The sequence below is a fragment of the Somniosus microcephalus genome, chromosome 5, assembly GCF_052327205.1.
Source record: "Somniosus microcephalus isolate GS21.2 chromosome 5, FLI_Smic_1.0, whole genome shotgun sequence".
NCBI lineage: Eukaryota > Metazoa > Chordata > Chondrichthyes > Squaliformes > Somniosidae > Somniosus > Somniosus microcephalus.
In genome coordinates this window covers 16,898,121-16,921,743 of record NC_140991.1, presented here as the reverse complement: position 1 = coordinate 16,921,743, position 23,623 = coordinate 16,898,121, and the positions used below count along the sequence as shown (strand labels likewise).

General features: G+C 56.8%; 1 protein-coding gene across 1 annotated transcript; it reads right to left on the bottom strand.

The window, feature by feature from the left end:
* Nucleotides 1-1,800: 1,800 nt before the first annotated feature.
* LOC147116917 (GDP-L-fucose synthase-like) lies at nt 1,801-21,301 on the bottom strand. Its single transcript, XM_085987366.1, has 10 exons — nt 21,132-21,301; nt 19,319-19,433; nt 17,300-17,428; nt 16,753-16,826; nt 14,533-14,666; nt 10,967-11,031; nt 10,388-10,454; nt 8,181-8,260; nt 7,339-7,438; nt 1,801-3,861 (listed from the first exon to the last, which is right to left on the bottom strand). The coding sequence occupies exons 1-10, from the start codon at nt 21,287-21,289 to the stop codon at nt 3,806-3,808; spliced, it is 978 nt and encodes a 325-aa protein (XP_085843492.1). The 5' UTR covers nt 21,290-21,301; the 3' UTR covers nt 1,801-3,805.
* Nucleotides 21,302-23,623: the final 2,322 nt, after the last annotated feature.

Genomic DNA, 23,623 nt, shown 5'->3' with positions numbered 1-23,623 from the left:
ATTCCATGGCCTTATTTGAAGAAGAGCAGGGGAGTTCTCCCCAGTGTCCTGGCCAATATTTACCCCTCAACCAATGTCACATTGCTGTTTGTGGGAGCAATTTGGCTACCACATTTCCTAAATTACAACAGTACTACACTTAAAGTATTTCATTGACCTGTAAGTGTTTTGGGCTATAGTGACATTCTGAAAGGAGTTCTATAAATGAAGTTCTCTTTCTGGGGCATACTTCTGCATCCATACCACCTGGGCCCTCGTCCCCATTTTGCTGCTACACCTGTGTGCAGGTATTCAGTACTACAACAACTTACATTTATAGAGCACTTTAGCATAGTAAAATGTCCCACAGTACTTTACAGGAGTATTGACAAAAAGTTTGGTCAAAGTAAGTTTTAAGGAGCATCTTGAAGGAGGAGAGGCAGAGAAGTTTAGGGAGGAAATTCCCTAAATAAGGAAGGCTTAGGCCCTCAGCAGCTGAAGGCACAGCTGCCACCGATGGAGCAATTAAAGACGAGCAAGAGGCCAGAAATGGAGAAGTGCAGATGCTGTGTCCTTCCCAGTCCAGCTGTGATACTGGGATCTATTGAACAATGTGGAGGAGTCCCGAATCTCCTTCCCCACACAAAGATAAATTTAACCCAGCTAATGTCTGCCTCATCCGCCATTAAAGCGATTAAGTTGTTCATAGCGCTATCAGGTGCCACTTACTCAGCAATAACCAGTTCACTGCTTAGTTTGTGTTCTACCAGTAGCACTTGGCTCCAGACCTCATCACAGCCTTGATCCAGAGACATGAGCTGCATATCAAAGGTTGGACATGGTGCTTTTGACAGAGGACACCACTGAGATGAAAGGTGGTCTCTTAACCACTACCCTGGGTTGGAGTGTGACACAGTAACAAAGCTGGGAGTTGTGAAAAAAATCCCATGTTTACAAACTGTCCCATTGAGCGCAAGGGTATGATGGTTCCTCTGGGTAGGGGTTTGTCACTATGAACTGGGCTGCGCTACAGTGCTGCGATGCAAGTGTAGCTGGTGGTATGGACAGGATTGGGCTTGGCTGCGATGCTCTCCACATTCAGCTGACCAGACATTTCACTGACTTGCCTCGTTCAATATTTTGGAAGAGGGGGTTGGTGCTCAATAAACTGTTCACACAATATATGTATGAGCCTTCAGAGGAATGCAGGGGAGCAAGACAGAGTAACCCACAGTGGGTTGTCAGAATCTGCATTAATCAGCAATCAAGGTGGAGATAAAGTACAACAGATTATCTTGTCAGTGCAGGATTGGTAAGTCCCCATTCCATTCCTGCTGTGTTGGAAACAGTCTGGCCACTCAAGGGGAAGCTCTGCATGTAAATATTGGGCTGATGAGGGTGAGGTATTGTTCTCCTGCAGGATGCTTACTGATCTGATTCCACTCTTTTGTGAGGCCACATGAGGCAACTTTCATTCCCATTTTCCCCTTTCTCTGCAGCAGCCTCAGTCCCCACCATCTGCAACGCTGTGTGAGTGGAGACAAGCCCTTATTCCAATCGCACCCTGCTGACCAGTGGAGCGAGGGGGCCGAAATGTACTGCAGGGTACGGAGGTGCAATCACAATGTTACAGCACGAGAGGAGGCCATTTTGCCTGTGCCAGCTCTTTGAAAGAGCTATCCCATTGCTCTTTCCCCCATAGCCCTGCAAATTTTTCCATCTCAAGTATAAGGTCAACAACATCCAGTTTTAACTCACGTCTCAGCCCATGACAGTATTCAGGGGAGGAAGCGAGGAGAAATTTAAAACAGTCCTTGAGAATTGGTTTGATTGCAAACAGCTGTACTTTTAATATTTAAATCACCTTTACAAAATAAAATTATTGGTACATCTTTTAATTATTCACCAAAACTCATTTTCCCACTACACAACCAGAAGTTAAATTTCAAAAATTGCAACAGTCTGTGAACACAATGGTGAAAAGACAGTTTTGTGGAAGATATTCACATACGAGGAATACAGCATCCACTCCAATTGGCCTCTCCTATCCATTCCAGCCTCTGCTCTCATCTCCAACAGCAGCAGTGCGGGCGGGGCTATGGTGTGGGTGGGCACAGCCAGGCTCGATCATTCCCCTGGTCTCACCTGCAGTAAACCGGGAGAGGCTAGAGGTCACAGGCTGCAGGGAAGAATGTAAATGAGGGCGGCGTGCCTTGCCGCTATGGGGAGTCTGTGTCAGGCTAAAGGTGGCACTGCGAATGGGAGAAACTGGAGGAAACGTACTCTGCATCACAATAAAAAGAAAATACTTCCAATTATTCCTCTAACCCCACACAAACTAATTCTGATAATTAATAGGCCCGAGAGCTGCTACAAGCACGTCTTTAAAATGAAATGGGGAGTGTAGCATTTTGTAACATTGCTGAAACTAACTCACTTATCCCAGCTACAAACTGTGGCACTGGGACGCTGCTGCTGTGATATGGGAGCAGGTTTTCACAAACTAAATGGGGTTGGGGCTCGTGCACAGATCTCACCCTACCTGAGCCCACCCGTAAACAGCTCAAACAGACCCTGCTCCGACCCACCGGGAGCTCATACCCAGAGCCCACTTCTCCTTCCCCTCCACACTACAGGGAGCTGGTGCACGGAGCCTGTTCTCACAGCTTCAATCCGCAGAGAGACCTCAATCCAATCCCCCTGAGAAGCCCATACACAGACCCCACTCACCCTGACCCTGACTAAACAAGCAGCAAACGTAAACGCGCCGTCAAGCTGGCAGGAATTCCACTCGAGCTGTAACCAGACTCCCCCACCAATAGGTGAGACAGTCCACAGTACGGTGATTTAAACTGGATTCCATCCCCCCATTGAAAGTATCGTGTTCAAATATTGCAACCCAACGAGCGGTGTCATTTGTCACTTAAAATTTTTTTTTTTTAAACGTTAACTACAACTGTTTTACCATCGAAAGGATCTCCGCACCTCACCCCGACTCAAAATGTTTCCCAGCAATGAGTGTAGTGCGGAGAGACGGTCGGGCAGCGAGAGGGACCACCTAAAGATGTTCACCGAGAGAGTGAGGCTCACCCGGTAGATAAAATACCTACAGTGGTGTCACACCATACCGCCCAGAAAGGTCTCGCCCCAGCTGACCGCTCCACCACAGCCAGGCTGGGTGTTCCTCGGGTAAGTTGGGGAAGTGCCACCAGGATATGTGGAGAATCAGCCCGTTGGAATGCCTCCTGTAGTTGAATAACCTGCCACCACTCCCCGCCTACTCTTGCACAAGGTGCGATGGGGCTTGCTGCACCCATGGAACTATCTGCACCTCGGAAACCAACTGCACAAATCAGCATCGCCACTGCTGAAACTACAGGGAGACAATCAGGAAATGTTAAGGAGGGCGAGGGGAAGAGAAAAGGTTAATTAGAAATGGGAGAATAACATTTTTTGACACGGATAACCCAAATAGCAAATCATACACAAACCTACAGCAAACTACCCCTCAACAGAGATATTCAATTGCAGTGACCCGGAGATGGAGCAGGAGCCACCCTGCACCATCCTGTAGTGTCGAAGTGCCCAGCTGCTGTCACCGTAACAAGCCCGCGGTGCAATCCCGGCACAGGAGCTGGACGAGGGGCTGCACCGGCAGAGAGTCGGGGTGCGGCCTCGGCTGCTTCCCTCTGAATTAGGCCCATTGCTACATTATATAATACAGGTATCCGCTTCCAAGCAAATTCCAAACCCCACAATCACTGTGAGCACGTGTTACGATTGTATCCGAGCGCCCAGACTGACCGACCGACTGCCCTGTGTGTCCTCACTTCCTCGCTGTGTCGTAATTGGCCGCGAACCAATCGCAGGTCTCCTGGACAGCTGAAACAAATTAAAACCCGTCCTGTTACTTGTTTTGTTCACAATTTGTTCCTTTTTGTGCAGATGCAAGAATTAGAAACAAATATATTGTGGCGGAGCCACCAAAGGACTCAGATCGTTTGTATATAATTCCTTTAACAACGTTAGCTACAGCCGGAGTCTGTATCTTTATTTATGCTGTTTAACTGTACAGAGCGTGGTTACTTTAACAGCGCGGTTAAAACGTGATGACGTCACGCCGTTCATCACGTGATCCCCCACTGGCGGGAAAAACGTGATGACGTCAGCCACGGGACCACCCTAGCAGTCCTTGTGGAGTCTCCAAAGAGAGCAGACCTACATTCGATGTTATCCTGCAGTTTCTTGTTAAAACCTGTTTGTTTCATTAAAGTTCGTTGAACCCACGTTCCTACAATATTCCTTTTTTTAATATTCGTTCATGGGATCGGGGCGTCGCTGGCCAGGCCAGCATTTATTGCCCATCCCTACGACCTCAGATCAGACACAACAATTGCTGAATTTAAGCATATTACTAAGCAGAGGAAAAGAAACTAACAAGGATTCCCCTAGTAAGTGAAGAGCCCAGCACCGACTCCCCGCTCGCCTGGCGGGCGAGGGAAATGCGGTGTATAGAAGACCTCTTTCTCCGACGACGCTCCGGGGCCCTGAGTCCTTGTGATCGAGGCTCAGCCTGTGGACGGCGAGAGGCCGGTAGCGGCCCCCGGCTCGTTGGGATCGAGTCTTGGAGTCGGGTTGCTTGTGAATGCAGCCCAAAGCGGGTGGCAAACTCCATCTAAGGCCAAATACTGGCACGAGACCGATAGTCAACAAGTACCATAAGGGAAAGTTGAAAAGAACTTTGAATATATATTCAATTGGTAAAATTACACCTGTAAAAAAAAAACACAACCCAAACAAGACAGCATTCCGCTCATCTCGGACCTGATTCAAGGCCAGTCATTTGGACCACTTCTCATCTTAGAGGCTGTACAACGAAGATTCACTAGATCCCGGGGATGAGAGGGTTGACCTATGAGGAGAGATTGTGTAGATTGGGACTATACTCTCTGGAGTTTAGAAGAATGAGAGGTGATCTCATTGAAACATACAAGATTCTGAGGGGGATTGACAGGGTAGATGCTGAGAGGTTGTTTCTCCTGGCTGGAGAGTCTAGAACTAGGGGGCACAGTCTCAGGATAAGAGGTAGGCCATTCAAGACTGAGATGAGGAGGAATTTCTTCACTCAGAGGGTCGTGAATCTTTGGAATTCTCTACACCAAAGGGCTGTGGATGCTGAGTCGTTGAGTATATTCAAGGCTGAGATTGATAGATTTTTGGACTCTTGAAGAATCAAGAGATATGGAGATCGGGTGGAAAAGTCAATGATCAGCCATGATCTCATTGAATGGCGGAGCAGGCTCGAGGGGCCGTGTGGCCTACTCCTGCTCCTAATTCTTATGTTATGTTCTTAATCACATCTGGGGTAGCACATTAGTGAACCAGTTGGGTTTTTACGCCAGTCCGGTTGCTTTCACGACCCCATTTCATTTTCTCCCCGAGGCCAGCTCAGTAAATGACCAGATGGATTCAAATTAATTTCACTGATTACCAGATTTTATTGAATTGAATTTCACAATGTGCCATGGTGGAATCTGAACTCACGACCACGAGGTGACCCTGCCTTAAACTGAGCCAGGGTGTAAGGTGGCAGTCTCGTCCAATAAGGCAAGGAGCAGTGCGAGCATCTTGCAGCCATGTGGACAGGGCAGCCCTCAGGCAGTGAGCAAAACGCCTGCTCTGTGAGACCCATAGCGACAGTAATGGCATTCCAACAAAAACAATTAGTCAGCAATCCCTAAACCAATCAGCAACGCCAGATTGAAATATCCATATGGAGATGTAGTCTACTTAAATACATCCTCTCTTTATTCCCCAACGAATATAGTCAGACAGTTCTTGTAGTACACGTGCGTTCTGACTGTACTTCGGGTTTAATAACTGATTCCGACTGGTAGAATAGACTTCACATTCCCCAAAGGTAGAGGTTGCCGGCAGTCCATGGAAGTGTGGCAATGTCGTCCCTTCCTCTCCTGAACACGCCAGTTCAGGATGCGGGTCTATGGGTCACTGGCACCACCGCAACTTTGGCCATTCTTCATGTGTGAGCCGCGACAGTGATCAAGAACACAAGACCATAAGAAATAGGAGCAGGAGTAGGCCCCTCGAGCCTGCTCCGCCATTCAATAAGATCAGGGCTGAACTTCTACCTCAACTCCACTTTCCCGCCCGATCCCCATATCCCTCGATTCCCTTAGCGTCCAAAAATCTATTCAACTATACGGGCATCACCGCCGAACCACGCCAGGAATCACTGGTTAACGGTCGGCAGCAGCAACACTGACTGGGCTTTCACTTCCCTGGGCGTCAGTGGTGCCGTGGCTAATTGTAAGCTGGCCAGCTGGCATTAGAGAGGGCACAGATACACAGGAGGAAGGCGGGCATTGGTGCTGTGCTTTACCCAGGCTAGCTGGCATTAGAGAGGGCACAGATACACAGGAGGAAGGCGGGCATTGGTGCTTTGCTTTACCCAGGCTAGCTGGCATTAGAAGGGGCACAGATACACAGGAGGAAGGCGGGCATTGGTGCTGTGCTTTACCCAGGCTAGCTGGCATTAGAGAGGGGACACGGATACACTGGAAGGTGGGCATTGGTGCTGTGCTTTACCCAGGCTAGCTGGCATTAGAGGGGGCACAGATACACTGGAGAAAGGCGGGTGTTGGTGCTGTGCTTTACCCAGGCTAGCTGGCATTAGAGAGAGGGCACAGATACACAGGAGGAAGGCGGGCATTGGTGCTGTGCTTTACCCAGGCTAGCTGGCATTAGAGAGAGGGCACAGATACACTAGAAGGTGGGTGTTGGTGCTGTGCTTTACACAGGCTAGCTGGCATTAGAAGGGGCACAGATACACAGGAGGAAGGCGGGCATTGGCGCTGTGCTTTACCCAGGCTAGCTGGCATTAGAGAGGGGACACGGATACACTGGAAGGTGGGCATTGGTGCTGTGCTTTACCCAGGCTAGCTGGCATTAGAGGGGGCACAGATACACTGGAGAAAGGCGGGTGTTGGTGCTGTGCTTTACCCAGGCTAGCTGGCATTAGAGGGCACAGATACACAGGAGGAAGGCGGGCATTGGTGCTGTGCTTTACCCAGGCTAGCTGGCATTAGAGAGAGGGCACAGATACACTAGAAGGTGGGTGTTGGTGCTGTGCTTTACCCAGGCTAGCTGGCATTAGAAGGGGCACAGATACACAGGAGGAAGGCGGGCATTGGCGCTGTGCTTTACCCAGGCTAGCTGGCATTAGAGAGGGGGCACGGATACACTGGAAGGTGGGCATTGGTGCTGTGCTCTATCTTAACTGCTGGGGTAGCGGAGGGGCCATGGATATAGAGGATGTTGGGTGTAGGCACTGTGACTCACCTTGGCTGAAGGGGGTGAACTTGAAGTCTGGCAGGTATTTCCTCAGCTTGCTGTTACTGGCCGTCTTCTTGAACTGGCCATCGGATTTGCTTGTGTCAAACTTGATGCTGGGAATTAAAGAAAAAGGGAGACAGCGTCTGGAATATCCTCGGCTGCCGCTATCCCAACGGATACCTGGACACACACGGGTTAGCAGTCCTCTCTGGGGCACAGAGCCACCCTCAGGTACCTCGCCCAGGTGCCGGTCTGCACGCGCGAGCCTGGGCAGCGAATGGCGACATGCTATTCAACTGTGGAAGGGTGCTACAGCTGCGCATGAACCAGTCCAGACATTGCACTAGGGCTGCCAACATTCCAGGGATTAAAGATTAATCGCCCGGACACTGCTGTAACTCGGGAGAAAAATCACAGGGGCATTAAAAAATATTCTTCACACAGTTTTCAGTTATTGGAGACGGGGGCGGGGGGGGTTTGACCGAGAGTCAAGAATCACCCAATCAGGTAATGAAGAGCCTGTTCGCTTTCCGATTGGCCACGGAAAGGCAGGACATCATGAGGATGGATGTGTCGTGCGACCAATGGTGGGAGAGTGGGGGGCGGGGCGGTGGGAGGTTGTGTGAAGAAAGCTCCAGGAACATGCCCAGCCAGAGTTGGCAACCCGACCCGTCTCCGTCACGCACAGGCTCCGGCCAACGGGGGTCATGAGGGAGCCATCAGGAGCTGGGGCCCCGGCTGGTTTCCAGCACTGGTCACAGTGACTCACTGACCCATCGAGGGTGTCCGTGGAGTTGGGATCTCTCCGAAGGATCTATTATACAGGCAGTTCCACACGTGAAGGATACGATGAGCTCCCCTTTGAACCCCGTGGCTGCCACGATGCTCTCCGCTGCCTCTTTAATCGACACTTCTTCTTCTTCACCCACTGAGGACGGAAACACAGGAACATTACCCTCACAGTAAGCCGCGTCTAACACCATCCGAGCCCCTGCCTACGGCCCAGCACCATTAATTTACAGCACTCAGCCTACTCAACAAACGGCTCTTTGAGGGGAAAGGTTCATCAAAATGAGGACACAGCAATCAGGCTCCCAGTTTAAGCAGTGAACATAATCAATTGGGTACAGTATGGGTCAGATACAGAGTAAAGCTCCCTCTACACTGTCCCACCAAACACTCCCAGGGCAGGTACAGCATGGGTTAGATACAGAGTAAAGCTCCCTCTACACTGTCCCATCAAACCCTCTGAGGGCAGGTACAGCACGGATTAGATACAGAGTAAAGCTCCCTCTACACTGTCCCATCAAACACTCCCAGGGCAGGTACAGCACGGGGTTAGATACAGAGCAAAGCTCGCTCTACACTGTCCCATCAAACACTGCCAGGGCAGGTACAGCATGGGTTAGATACAGAGTAAAGCTCCCTCTACACTGTCCCATCAAACACTCCCGGGGCAGGTACAGCACGGGTTAGATACAGAGCAAAGCTCCCTCTACACTGTCCCATCAAACACTCCCGGGGCAGGTACAGCACGGGTTAGATACAGAGTAAAGCTCCCTCTACACTGTCCCATCAAACACTCCCAGGGCAGGTACAGCACGGGTTAGATACAGAGTAAAGCTCCCTCTACACTGTCCCATCAAACACTCCCAGGGCAGGTACAGCACGGGTTAGATACAGAGTAAAGCTCTCTGTGTTGCCCCAACATTTTGGAACAGTACCTCCTACTGGAGCACTATGGCTTTACAAATGCTTTCCCTCATCGACCTTATGATCAGAGTGACGGTGATAATTGGGGGGCTGACAGAGTCTCTCGGAGCTGGACTCAGACACCCAAAGTACCTCCGCACAACACCCTTACAGCCAGCATGGAGATGAGAATATCAACCCATCATTCTGGAGGGGATTTGAGCCCTGGTGCTAACCCACTTTCCCTGCCTCCCCTTTACTCCTCCTTATCCTGAAAGATAAGACTCTTGTTGGGGAGTGCAGCACCCCTTCAGTACCTGCATCCGCCAGCACTTCTCGAATACACGACACCAAGTGCTAGCTGCCTACTCGACTGTGGAAAGCACCGCGACCGAGCCCGATCCCAGCCTCACCCGATCCCGAAGCCGGCCTCGCCCAATGCCCGACCCCAGCCCAATGCCCGATCTCGCCCGATGCCCGACCCCGCCCGATGCCCGACCCCGCCCGATGCCCGACCCCGGCCCCGCCCGATGCCCGACCCCGCCCGATGCCCGGCCCCGCCCAATCCCGGCCCCGCCCGATGCCCGACCCCGGCCCCGCCCGATGCCCGACCCCGCCCGATCCCGCCCAATGCCCGACCCCGGCCCAATGCCCGACCCCGGCCCCGCCCAATGCCCGATCCCGGCCCCGCCCAATGCCCGACCCCGCCCAACGCCCGATCCCGACCGATCCCAGCCCCGCCCGATCCCGCCCAATGCCCGACCCCGCCCAATGCCCGACCCCGGCCCCGCCCAACGCCCGATCCCGCCCGATCCTGATCCCGGCCTCGCCCAACGCCCGATCCTGATCCCGGCCTCGCCCAACGCCCGATCCCGGCCTCGCCCAACGCCCGATCCCGGCCTCGCCCAACGCCCGATCCCGGCCTCGCCCAACGCCCGATCCCGGCCTCGCCCAACGCCCGATCCCGGCCTCACCCAATGCCTGATCCTAGCTCACCCAATGCCCGACCCCGGCCTCACCCAATGCCCGATCCTAGCTCACCCAATGCCCGATCCTGGCCTCACCCGATGCCCGATCCTAGCTCACCCAATGCCCGATCCTAGCTCACCCAATGCCCGATCCCGGCCTCACCCAATGCCTGCACCTTGGCAGTGACTAGAACAATTTACTCACCGAGGTGTCTGGAGGTGGCAGGGGAGGGGGAAGAGAACAGAGAGGGAGGTTTTCACTCGGTGACTGTGCTGTAACTTGCTTCCCTCCTCAAAGTAAACCAAACAACAACTTGCATTTTTATAGTGCCTTTGTTGTAAAATGTCGCAAAGCACGTCACAGGAGCGTTATCAGACAAAACAAACATTCTCACCCGAGAGGATGATGGGCTCAATCTCTTTGTATTCTCTCAAAACCCAGATGATGAGACGGGCCAGGTCCTGAAAAATGCAGACATCACTGTTACAAAGTGCCAGTCAGACCCTGCAGTCATCAAACCATCGACTCGCTCGTTTGTAGACGCCCCGCATACTCCACACCCTCGGGATGGGATGGTGCGATTCACGGGCCACCATCCACGTCCGCCATTAGTGTCACACCTCAACCCCCCCCAAATCAGACACATAACCCGGGCAGACCCGTCGAGCCACACCCCTAGTGAATCGGCCTCGCCCCAGTGGGCAGACGGAGACAGACTCACCCCATCTGAGGCAATCGGCCTCGCCTCCAGTGGGCAGACGAGCTCGCCGGGTTTTCTTGTAGTCCCAGTGCCCAGACACGGGAGACTTCCATCCCATCAGCTGGGGCAGGAGTAAGACCCAGGGGTCCCAGACAGGAAATGGCCAGCGTCCATCCCACTGTCCCAACACCATATCCCTCTGTGGGATCTGCTCAAAGGGTCAGTCACAGCGCGGCAACAAATCTAGTTCCAGGAATTGGCCCAGCACCGTACCAGAGAATATATGAACTGCCGCCTGGGCTTCCCCGATCCCCACACCATCAGCGAAGTGCCATTTTCTAGGGAGAAGGAAAGAAATGAAACAGGACGAGGTTAGTAACTTAGATACAACTTGCTCCCGTTCCTGAATGGAGCGGTGGTGCGTTCTACTCAATGACCCCAGAGTTAGCGCAGTCCCGTTCAGCCGTCACCCCCGTGCTCGCTGACTTGCATTGGCTCCCGGTCCGGCAACGCCTCAATTTTAAAGTTCTCATCCGTGTTTTCCAATCCCTCCTTGGACTCACCCCTCCCTATCTCTGTGACCTCCTCCAGCCCTACAACCCTCCGCGATCTCTGTAACCTCCTCCAGCCCCACAACCCTCCGAGATCTCTGTAACCTCCTCCAGCCCTACAACCCCCCGAGATCTCTGTAACCGCCTCCAGCCCTACAACCCTCCCTATCTCTGTAACCTCCACCAGCCCCACAACCCTCCGAGATCTCTGTAACCTCCTCCAGCCCTACAACCCTCCGCGATCTCTGTAACCTCCTCCAGCCCTACAACCCTCCCTATCTCTGTAACCTCCACCAGCCCCACAACCCTCCGAGATCTCTGTAACCTCCTCCAGCCCTACAACCCTCCGCGATCTCTGTAACCTCCTCCAGCCCTACAACCCTCCGCGATCTCTGTAACCTCCTCCAGCCCTACAACCCTCCGCGATCTCTGTAACCTCCTCCAGCCCTACAACCCTCCCTATCTCTGTAACCTCCTCCAGCCCCACAACCCTCCGAGATCTCTGTAACCTCCTCCAGCCCTACAACCCTCCCTATCTCTGTAACCTCCTCCAGCCCTATAACCCCCCCGAGATCTCTGTAACCTCCTCCAGCCCAACAACCCCCCCGAGATCTCTGTAACCTCCTCCAGCCCTACAACCCTCCGAGATCTCTGTAACCTCCTCCAGCCCTACAACCCTCCCTATCTCTGTAACCTCCTCCAGCCCCACAACCCTCCGAGATCTCTGTAACCTCCTCCAGCCCCACAACCCTCCGAGATCTCTGTAACCTCCTCCAGCACAACCCTCCCTATCTCTGTAACCTCCTCCAGCCCTACAACCCTCCGAGATCTCTGTAACCTCCTCCAGCCTCGCCCCTCCGAGATCTCTGTAACCTCCTCCAGCCCCACAACCCTCCGAGATCTCTGTAACCTCCTCCAGCACTACAACCCTCCCTATCTCTGTAACCTCCTCCAGCCCTACAACCCTCCGAGATCTCTGTAACCTCCTCCAGCCTCGCCCCTCCGAGATCTCTGTAACCTCCTCCAGCCCCACAACCCTCCGAGATCTCTGTAACCTCCTCCAGCACTACAACCCTCCGAGATCTCTCTAACCTCCTCCAGCCCCACAACCCCTCCGAGATCTCTGTAACCTCCTCCAGCCCCACAACCCTCCGAGATCTCAGTAACCTCCTCCAGCCCCACAACCCCTCCCTATCTCTAATCTCCTCCAGCCCCACAACCCCTCCCTATCTCTAATCTCCTCCAGCCCCACAACCCCTCCCTATCCCTGTAATCTCCTCCAGCCCCACAATCCTCCGAGATCTCTGTAACCTCCTCCAGCCCTACAACCGAGATCTCTAATCTCCTCCAGCCCCACAACCCTCCGAGATCCCTGTAACCTCCTCTAGCCCTACAACCCTCCGAGATCTCTAACCTCCTCCAGCCCTACAACCCTCCGAGATCGCTAACCTCCTCCAGCCCTACAACCCTCTGAGATCTCTGTAACCTCCTCCAGCCCTACAACCCTCCGAGATCTCTGTAACCTCCTCCAGCCCCACAACCCTCCGAGATCTCTGTAACCTCCTCCAGCACTACAACCCTCCGAGATCTCTCTAACCTCCTCCAGCCCCACAACCCCTCCGAGATCTCTGTAACCTCCTCCAGCCCCACAACCCTCCGAGATCTCAGTAACCTCCTCCAGCCCCACAACCCCTCCCTATCTCTAATCTCCTCCAGCCCCACAACCCCTCCCTATCTCTAATCTCCTCCAGCCCCACAACCCCTCCCTATCCCTGTAATCTCCTCCAGCCCCACAACCCTCCGAGATCTCTGTAACCTCCTCCAGCCCTACAACCGAGATCTCTAATCTCCTCCAGCCCCACAACCCTCCGAGATCCCTGTAACCTCCTCTAGCCCTACAACCCTCCGAGATCTCTAACCTCCTCCAGCCCTACAACCCTCCGAGATCGCTAACCTCCTCCAGCCCTACAACCCTCCGAGATCTCTGTAACCTCCTCCAGCCCTACAACCCTCCGAGATCCCTGTAACCTCCTCTAGCCCTACAACCCTCCGAGATCTCTAACCTCCTCCAGCCCTACAACCCTCCGAGATCTCTAACCTCCTCCAGCCCTACAACCCTCCGAGATCTCTGTAACCTCTTCCAGCCCTACAACCCTCCGCGATCTCTGTAACCTCCTCCAGCCCTACAATCCTCCGATATCTCTGTAACCTCCTCCAGCCCTACAACCCTCCGAGATCTCTGTAACCTCCTCCAGCCCTACAGCCCTCCGAGATCTCTGTAACCTCCTCCAGCCCTACAACCCTCCGAGATCTCTAACCTCCTCCAGCCCTACAACCCTCCGAGATCTCTGTAACCTCCTCCAGCCCTACAACCCTCCGAGATCTCTGTAATCTTCTCCAGCCCTACAACCCTCCCTATCTCTGTAACCTCCTCCAGCCCTACAACCCTCCCCATCTCTGTAACCTCCTCCAGCCCGACAACCCTCCCTATCTCTGTAACCTCCTCCAGCCCTACAACCCTCCCCATCTCTGTAACCTCCTCCAGCCCTACAACCCTCCCCATCTCTGTAACCTCCTCCAGCCCCACAACCCTCCGAGATCTCTGTAACCTCCTCCAGCCCTACAACCCTCCCCATCTCTGTAACCTCCTCCAGCCCCACAACCCTCCGAGATCTCTGTAACCTCCTCCAGCCCTACAACCCTCCGAGATCTCTGTAACCTCCTCCAGCCCTACAACCCTCCCTATCTCTGTAACCTCCTCCAACCCTATAACCCTCCGAGGTCTCTAACCTGCTCCAGCCCTACAACCCTCCGAGATCTCTGTAACCTCCTCCAGCCCTACAACCCTCCGAGATCTCTGTAACCTGCTCCAGCCCCACAACCCTCCGAGATCCCTGTAACCTCCTCCAGCCCTACAACCCTCCCTACCTCTGTAACCTCCTCCAGCCCTAAATCCCTCCGAGATCTCTGCCCTCCTCCAATTCTGGCCTCATGCGCATGCCCGATTTTAATTGCTCCACCATTGGCGGCCGTGCCTTCAGCTGCCTGGGTCCCTAAGCTCTGGAATTCTCTCCCTAAAGCTCTCCGCCTCTCTCTCCTCCTTTAAAACGCAGTCATGGCAATATTTCAAGAGCTTTCTCCCAACTTATAAATGTACCGAGCCTAACTAAAAATAGAACAGATTCAAGGAGTGCACAGGAGACAGGACTTGGGGAGGAATGTGCTAAAATTTAAGACTCACTCGCCACTAGAGTACAGGCACAAAAGACTACTAATCTGAGACTCAACTCTGCGCCAAGTAAGTCTTGTGAATCAGTCCTGGCAAAACGTGGCCATCCTCGATATTAAAGTTGTCGTACAATCCGAAGACGTTGGTGGGAATGACCGCTGTAAACATGCAGCCGTGTTGCTCGTAGTAACCCCTGTAACAGAGGAGTTGTACGGTTAGCGGGAATCCACAGCCCAGATAGGGCAGCGTGACCGTTAGCCCCGCCTCCCGCGCGACCGGTGGCCCCGCCTCCAATATTCCCTCATCTGAAAACACCAGCACCTGCAGGATACCGGCTCCATAAGTGCCAGCTTCTGCCTGCTACCAGAGATGGTCCGGGGGGGGGGGGGGCAGAGACGGGGGGGCCAGAGACCGGGGGGGCGAGGGGGGCAGAGACCGGGGGGTCGAGGGGGGCAGAGACTGGGGGGGGCGAGGGGGGCAGAGACCGGGGGGGGCGAGGGGGGCAGAGACCGGGGGGGGCGAGGGGGGCAGAGACCGGGGGGGGCGAGGGGGGCAGAGACCGGGGGGGGCGAGGGGGGCAGAGACCGGGGGGGGCAGAGACCGGGGGGGGCGAGGGGGGCAGAGACCGGGGGGGCGAGGGGGGCAGAGACCGGGGGGGCGAGGGGGGCAGAGGGCGGGGGGCGAGGGGGGCAGAGGGCGGGGGGCGAGGGGGGCAGAGGGCGAGGGGGGCAGAGGGCGAGGGGGGCAGAGGGCGGGGGGGCGAGGGGGCAGAGGGCGGGGGGCGAGGGGGGCAGAGGGCGGGGGGGGCCGAGGGCGGGGGGCGAGGGGGGGGGCAGAGGGCGGGGGGGCAGAGAGCGGGGGGGGCGAGGGGGGCAGAGAGCGGGGGGCGAGGGGGGCAGAGAGCGGGGGGCGAGGGGGGCAGAGAGCGGGGGGCGAGGGGGGGCAGAGAGCGGGGGGCGAGGGTGGGCAGAGAGCGGGGGGCGAGGGGGGCAGAGAGCGGGGGGCGAGGGGGCAGAGAGCGGGGGGCGAGGGGGGCAGAGAGCGGGGGGCGAGGGGGGCAGAGAGCGGGGGGCGAGGGGGGCAGAGAGCGGGGGGCGAGGGGGGCAGAGAGCGGGGGGCGAGGGGGGCAGAGAGCGGGGGGCGAGGGGGGCAGAGAGCGGGGGGCGAGGGGGGCAGAGACCGGGGGGCGAGGGGGGCAGAGACCGGGGGGCGAGGGGGGCAGAGACCGGGGGGCGAGGGGGGCAGAGACCGGGGGGCGAGGGGGGCAGAGACCGGGGGGGCGAGGGGGGCAGAGACCGGGGGGCGAGGGGGGCAGAGACCGGGGGCGAGGGGGGCAGAGACCGGGGGCGAGGGGGGCAGAGACCGGGGGCGAGGGGGGCAGAGACCGGGGGGCAGAGACCGGGGGGCAGAGACCGGGGGGCAGAGACCGGGGGGCGAGGGGGGCAGAGACCGGGGGGCGAGGGGGGCAGAGACCGGGGGGCGAGGGGGGCAGAGACCGGGGGGCGAGGGGGGCAGAGACCGGGGGGCGAGGGGGGCAGAGACCGGGGGCGAGGGGGGCAGAGACCGGGGGCGAGGGGGGCAGAGACCGGGGGCGAGGGGGGCAGAGACCGGGGGCGAGGGGGGCAGAGACCGGGGGCGAGGGGGGCAGAGACCGGGGGCGAGGGGGGCAGAGACCGGGGGCGAGGGGGGCAGAGACCGGGGGCGAGGGGGGCAGAGACCGGGGGCGAGGGGGGCAGAGACCGGGGGCGAGGGGGGCAGAGACCGGGGGCGAGGGGGGCAGAGACCGGGGGCGAGGGGGGCAGAGACCGGGGGCGAGGGGGGCAGAGACCGGGGGCGAGGGGGGCAGAGACCGGGGGCGAGGGGGGCAGAGACCGGGGGCGCGGGGGGCAGAGACCGGGGGGCGAGGGGGGCAGAGACCGGGGGCGAGGGGGGCAGAGACCGGGGGCGAGGGGGGCAGAGACCGGGGGCGAGGGGGGCAGTGACCGGGGGCGAGGGGGGCAGTGACCGGGGGCGAGGGGGGCAGTGACCGGGGGCGAGGGGGGCAGTGACCGGGGGCGAGGGGGGCAGTGACCGGGGGCGAGGGGGGCAGTGACCGGGGGCGAGGGGGGCAGTGACCGGGGGCGAGGGGGGCAGTGACCGGGGGCGAGGGGGGCAGTGACCGGGGGCGAGGGGGGCAGTGACCGGGGGCGAGGGGGGCAGTGACCGGGGGCGAGGGGGGCAGAGACAAAAAAGAGACAGAAAGAAGGAAATGGAGAACATTAAACAGAACGGATGCTTACCGGTTCTGAATGTCAATCATTCGCTTTGCATAGGAATATCCGAAGTTTGAACTGTGCGGGGGTCCATTGTGGATCTAGGAGGGAGAGAGAGGGTTTTTTTTTTACATTAAATTTACTTCAATTACAAATCCTGGATGACTCGGGAGCAGGATTGGGTCTTTCTGTAACCGTATGACAGCTAGTTTCTGACTGCAGTACAACTTACTGCTGGCTAGAATCTGAACACAGCCCGGTGACCGGCCGTGAGACAGGATAGAATTAGAGAATAGATTGGTACAGCACAGGAGGCCATTAGGCCCGTCCTGCCTGTGCCGGCTCGCTGAAAGAGCTGTCCAATTAGTCCCACTCCCCCCCTGCTCTTTCCCCACAGCCCTGAAAATGTTTTCTTTCAAGTATTTACCCAATTCTCTTTTGAAAGTTACTATTGAATCTGCTTCCACCGCCCTTTCAGGCAGTGCATTCCAGATCATAACAACTCGCTGCGTAAAAATAAAATTCTCATCTCCCCTCTGGTTCTTTTGGGAGGGGGAGAGAGGAGGGGGCTCACCATGGTTTCGTCAATGGGGTAGGTGGTCTTGTCCGGGAAGATGCAGGTGGAGAGACAGGAGATGACCTTCGTGACCCCGTGCTCGTAGGCCGAGTGCAGGACATTGTCGTTAATGTGCACGTTCTTTCTCTGTTAAAACAAAATACTAAAATCATCAGCCGATAATCAGAATCTACCCAACCGTCTCCCCCTCACCAAATCCCACCGCCTCCTGTTGGACTGGGCTTCCACCGGCACTGCTGGTCCGCCATTACTGCTGAAACTCGCGGAGCGACTGGGAAACAGGCCCAGTCACAGCTAAGGGGAGAAGGCTGATAAATCCACTCCCACAGGCCGTGGTTTACTTACATTTGCCACTGTGGAGCTTGAGCTGTACTGCAGGAACCCTCCCCCACCATCCACACCCACCCCCGCCCCCCGAGTCCAACGCAACGTTCCCAACTGCTGCACAGACCGGGAATTCGACCCTTGATGTCCCGATCAGTGTGGCTCAACAAATCAGAATAATACAGCACAGAAGGAGGCCATTCGGCCCATCGAGTCTGCGCCGGCTCTTTCGAAGAGCAATCCAGTTAGTCCCACTCCCCCCGCTCTTTCCCCATATCCTGCAATTTTTTCTTCAAGTATTTATCCAATTCCCTTTTGAAGGCTACTATTGAATCTGTTTCCACCGCAGGCAGAGCATTCCAAATCCTAACCACTCGTTGTGTAAACAAGTTTCCCTCATGTCGCCTCTGCTTAAATATTGGGAAGACCGAAGCCATTGTTTTCGGTCCCCGCCACAAACTCCGTTCCCTAGCCACCGACTCCATCCCTCTCCCTAACGTCTGTCTGAGGCTGAACCACACTGTTCGCAACCTTGGTCTCATATTTGACCCTGAAATGAGCTTCCGACCACATATCCGCAGCATGACAAAGACCGCCTATTTCCACCTCTAACATTGCCCGTCTCCGCCCCTGCCTCAGCTCATCCGCTGCTGAAACCCTCATCCATGCCTTTGTTACCTCTAGACTTGACTATTCCAACACACTCCTGGCTGGCCTCCCACATTCTACCCTACGTAAACCTGAGGTCATCCAAAACTCGGCTGCCCGTGTCCTAACTCGCACCAAGTCCCGTTCACCCATCACCCCTGTGCTCGCTGACCTACATTGGCTCCCAGTTAAGCAGCACCTCGATTTCAAAATTCTCATCCTTGTTTTCAAATCCCTCCATGGCCTCGCCCCCTCCCTATCTCTGTAATCTCCTCCAGCCCCACAACCACCACCGCCACCCCCGCCCAACCCCTGCCTCCGAGATATCTGCGCTCCTCTAATTCTGGCCTCTTGACCATCCCTGATTATAATCGCTCAACCATTGGCGGCTATGCCTTCTGTTGCCTGGGCCCTAAGCTCTGGAATTTCCTGCCTAAACCTCTCCGCCTCTCTTTCCTCCTTTAAGACGCTCCTTAAAACCTACCTCTTTGACCAAGATTTTGGTCACCTGCCCTAATTTATCCCTATGTAGATCGGTGTCAAATATTTTCGTCTTATAATACTCCTGTGAAGCGCCTTGGGACGTTTTACTACGTTAAAGGCGCTATATCAATACAAGATATTGTTGCTTCTTTTGCCAATCACCTTTAATCTGTGTCCTCTCATTATCGGCCCTTCAGCCACTGGAAACAGTTTCGCTTTATTCACTTGATCCAAACCCTTCATGATTTTGAACACCTCTATCAAATCTCCTCTTCGCCTTCTCTGCTCCAAGGAGAACAACCCCAGCTTCTCCAGTCTATCCACGTAACTGATGTCCCTCATCCCTGGTGCCGTTCTAGTAAATCTCCTCTGCACCCTCTCCGAAGCCTTGACATCCTTCCTAAAGTGCGGTGCCCAGAATTGGACCCAATGCTCCAGGCAAGGCCGAAAGCAGTGCATTTCCACAGGCGGGGCCACAGAGGGACCGCTGGTTATCCCCCGCCCTCCTCCCAACGTTCGGTCATACGCAGTGATGGAGATATTTAACACGCCGCCGCTCACCCAGAAATCCAGGTTGTACTTCATGTTGCGGAAGAGGCCGCCCACCATGGCTGCCAGGTGAATGACGTGTGTGGGTTGGTATCTGTCGAACAAGGCCCTGGTTTCTGCAGCATTCCTGCACGGAGAGGAAGAAACAAAATATCTTGCATTTCTGTAGCGCCTTTCATCACCTCAGGGCGTCCCAAAGCGCTTTACAGCCAATGAAGTACTTTTGGAGTGTAGTCACTGTTGTAATGTAGGAAATGCGGCAGCCAATTTGCGCACAGCAAGCTCCCACAAACAGCAATGTGATAATGACAGATAATGTTTTTTAGTGATGTTGGTTGAGGGATAAATATTGGCCAGGACACCGGGGAGAACTCCCCTGCTCTTCTTCGAAGTAGTGCAATGGGATCTTTTACATCCACCTGAGAGAGCAGACGGGGCCTCGGTTTAAACGTCTTATCTGAAAGAAGGCATCTCTGACAGTGCAGCGCTCGCTCAGCACTGCACAGGAGAGCAGATCATGCTGTGGCACTGTGCCCACCAAACATCCCTCTCCCCACCCCGCCTCTAACAGGGGAGGGGGTCTTCAATGTCAGAAAACAACTCTTTGAAAAACTGGGTCCGCTCCGATAGATCGCAACCCCACAGCTTCTTCTCTCTCCAGATACACCTCGGATCACCTCAAGCCCATTCATACGGTCTCCTTCCCTTTTCTCATAGTTTGGGCGATGGGTATTCGAGTGCAGTGGCTATGTTACTGAACTAATAATCCAGAGAACACGAGTTTGAGAATCTGAATTCAGTTTTTAAAACAATCTGGAAATAAAAAGCCAGCATCAGTAAACGTGACCGTGAAGCTGTTGGATTCACTAATGTCCTTTAGGGAAGGAACCTGCCGGTCTGGGCCTATATGTGACTCCATTCCAACACCAACATGGTTGACTCTCAACTGCCCTCTGAAGTGGCCCAGTGAGCCGCTGTGTTGAAGGCGGACCACCGCCACCTCAGGGCAGCTAGTGATGGGCGATGAATGCAGTGACCGTGTTACGAGAAACCGCATTTCAAAACCATCATCGGGGGCTCAGCAACTGGCCTCAGCACCCCTGGGTTAGGGAATGGGGAGGGGGTAAAAGAGGGGGGGGGCGGGGAGACAAAACCAGCCGGAATTCCTGCTCCTGCTGGGAAGTGGGCGCAGATGTTGGCCCAGCACACCCCAGGGTGGAATATTGCGATGTAAACACTGTCGAGGTTCGTCCATGGGTGGGGGGAGGCACTGCCGGGACCCGTCGTCAGGAGAGGTGAGGAACAGGATAGAAACATAGAAGATAGGAGCAGGAGTAGGCCATTCGGCCCCTCGAGCCTGCTCCGCCATTCAATATGATCTGGCTGATCATCCAAATTCAGTACCCTGTCCCTGCTTTCTCCTCATATCCCTTGATCCCCTTTAGCCTTAAGAAATATATCCAACTCTTTCTTGAATATATTAATGAACTGGCCTCAACTGCCTCTGTGGTAGAGAATTCCACAGGTTCACCACTCTCTGGGTGAAGAAATTCCTCCTCATCTCAGTCCTAAATGGCTTACCCCTTACCCTTAGACTGTGACCCCTGGTTCTGGACTCCCCGACCATCAGAAACATCCTTCCTGCATCTAGTCTGTCCAGTCCTGTTAGAATTTTATAAGTTTCAATGAGATCCCCTCTCATTCTTCTAAACTCCAGCGAATATAAGCCTAATCGACCTAATCGGCCCAATGAAGAAAGATTTATTTTATTTACAGATGCCGATTGCCAAGGGCGAGCCCGCTCAGCGCCACGACTGGGACTCACGTTAAATCAGCATCTTTTGAGGACAGGAAACACCAATCCTCGTCCGCCTGCCCCTCGCCCGCCTTCACCACCTGCTCAATGGCACGGCCGACCAGCCCCGAGCCCCCAGTCACCAGGATCCGCCTGCTCTTCGCCCCCATCCTGTCGCCGTCCCCCATCTCTGCAACTCCAAAAACAAAAATCTCAATCCGTAGCCGGCCAACACATGGATCGCCCCCGCGCCCCCCACCCCCGGGTCACTCTCTCGCTCACCCCCCTCTCACTCTCCTCGCTCACCCCCCCTCTCACTCTCCTCTCTCTCGCCCCTCTCTCGCTCGCCCCTCTCTCGCTCGCTCGACCCTCTCTCGCTCGCTCGCCCCCTCTCTCTCTCGCTCGCGCCCCTCCCTCTCTCTCGCTCGCCCTCCCTCCTCTCTCTCTCGCTCCCTCTCTCGCTCGCTCGCCCCTCTCACTCGCGCTCGCCCCTCTCTCTCTCGCGCTCGCCCCTCTCTCTCTCGCGCTCGCCCCTCTCTCTCTCTCGCGCTCGCCCCCTCTCTCTCTCTCGCGCTCGCCCCTCTCTCTCGCGCTCGCCCCTCTCTCTCGCGCTCGCCCCTCTCTCGCGCTCGCACCCTCTCTCGCGCTCGCACCCTCTCTCGCGCTCGCCCCTCTCTCGCGCTCGCCCCTCTCACTCGCGCTCGCCCCCTCTCTCTCTCGCTCGCCCCTCTCACTCGCCCCTCTCTCGCGCTCGCCCCCTCTCTCGCGCTCGCCCCTCTCTCGCGCTCGCCCCTCTCTCTCTCGCGCTCGCCCCTCTCTCTCGCGCTCGACCCCCTCTCGCGCATCGCGCCCCCCTCTCTATCTCGCGCTCGCCCCTCTCTCGCGCTCGCCCCTCTCTCTCTCTCGTCGCTCGCACCCTCTCTCTCGCGCTCGCCCCCTCTCGCTCTCTCTCTCTCTCTCTCTCTCAGCTCACACCCTCCTCTCTCTCTCCTCTCTCCTCGCTCGCACCCCTCTCTCTCTCTCTCTCTCTCTCGACTCGCGCCCTCTCTCTCGCTCAACTCTCTCTCGCTCTACGCCCTCTCTCTCTCGATCCCCTCTCTCTCTCTCTCGCTCGCCCCTCTCTCTCTCTCTCGCTCTCTCGCGCTCGCCCCTCCCCCCTCTCTCACTCGCCCCTCTCTCTCTCTCTCTCGCTCGCCCCTCTCTCTCTCTCGCTCGCCCCTCTCTCTCTCTCTCGCTCGCCCCTCTCTCTCTCTCTCGCTCGCCCTCTCTCTCGCTCGCCCCTCTCTCTCGCTCCGCCCTTCTCTCTCTCTCGCTCGCCCCCTCTCTCTCTCGCTCGCCCCTCTCTCTCTCGCTCGCCCCTCTCTCTCTCGCGCGCTCGCCCCTCTCTCTCTATCTCGCGCTCGCCCCTCTCTCTCTCTTGCTCGCCCCTCTCTCTCTCGCTCGCCCCTCCTCTCTCGCTCGCCCCTCCCTCTCTCGCTCGCCCCTCCCTCTCGCTCGCCCCCTCCCCCTCACTCTCGCCCCTCCCCCTCGCTCGCCCCCTCTCTCTCTCTCGCTCGCCCCTCTCTCTCTCTCGCCCCTCTCTCTCTCTCTCTCGCCCCTCTCTCTCTCTCCCCTCTCTCTCTCTCGCTCGCCCCCTCTCTCTCTCTCGCCCGCCCCTCTCTCTCTCTCGCCCCTCTCTCTCTCGCTCGCCCCTCTCTCTCTCTCGCTCGCCCCTCTCTCTCTCTCGCTCGCCCCTCTCTCTCTCTCGCCCGCCCCTCTCTCTCGCCCGCACCTCTCTCGCTCGCCCGCCCCTCTCTCGCTCGCCCCTCTCGCCCGCCCCTCTCTCTCTCGCTCGCTCCCCTCTCTCTCTCTCGCTCGCCCTCTCTCTCTCTCGCTCGCCCCCTCTCTCTCTCCTCGCCCCCCCTCTCAGCCCGCCCCTCTCTCGCTCGCCGCCCCTCTCTCGCTCGCCCGCCCCTCTCTCGCTCGCCCCCTCTCGCCCGCCCCTCTCTCTCTCGCTCGCTCGCCCCTCTCTCTCCGCCCCTCTCGCTCTCTCGCTCGCCCCTCTCTCTCGCTCGCCCCTCTCTCTCTCTCGCTCGCCCCTCTCTCTCTCTCTCGCTCGCCCCTCTCTCTCTCCTCGCCCCCCTCTCTCGCTCGCCCCTCTCTCTCGCCCGCCCCTCTCTCTCGCCCGCCCCCTCTCATCGCTCGCCCGCCCCTCTCTCGCCCCCGCCCCCGCCCCCTCTCGCTCGCCCCTCTCTCGCTCGCCCGCCCCTCTCTCGCTCAGCCCGCCCCCCTCTCGCTCACTCACCCCTCTCTCTCCTCGCCTCGCCCCTCTCTCTCTCTCGCTCGCCCCCTCTTGCTCCCTCCGCCCCCCCCTCGCTCCCTCACCACACCCCCTCCCTAACACCCTCTCTCTCGCACCCTCTCTCTCGCTCTCGCACCCCCCTCTCTCCTCGCTCTCGCACCCCCTCTCGCTCTCGCCACCCCCTCTCGCTCTCGCACCCCCTCTCGCTCTCGCACCCCCCTCTCGCTCTCGCACTCGCACC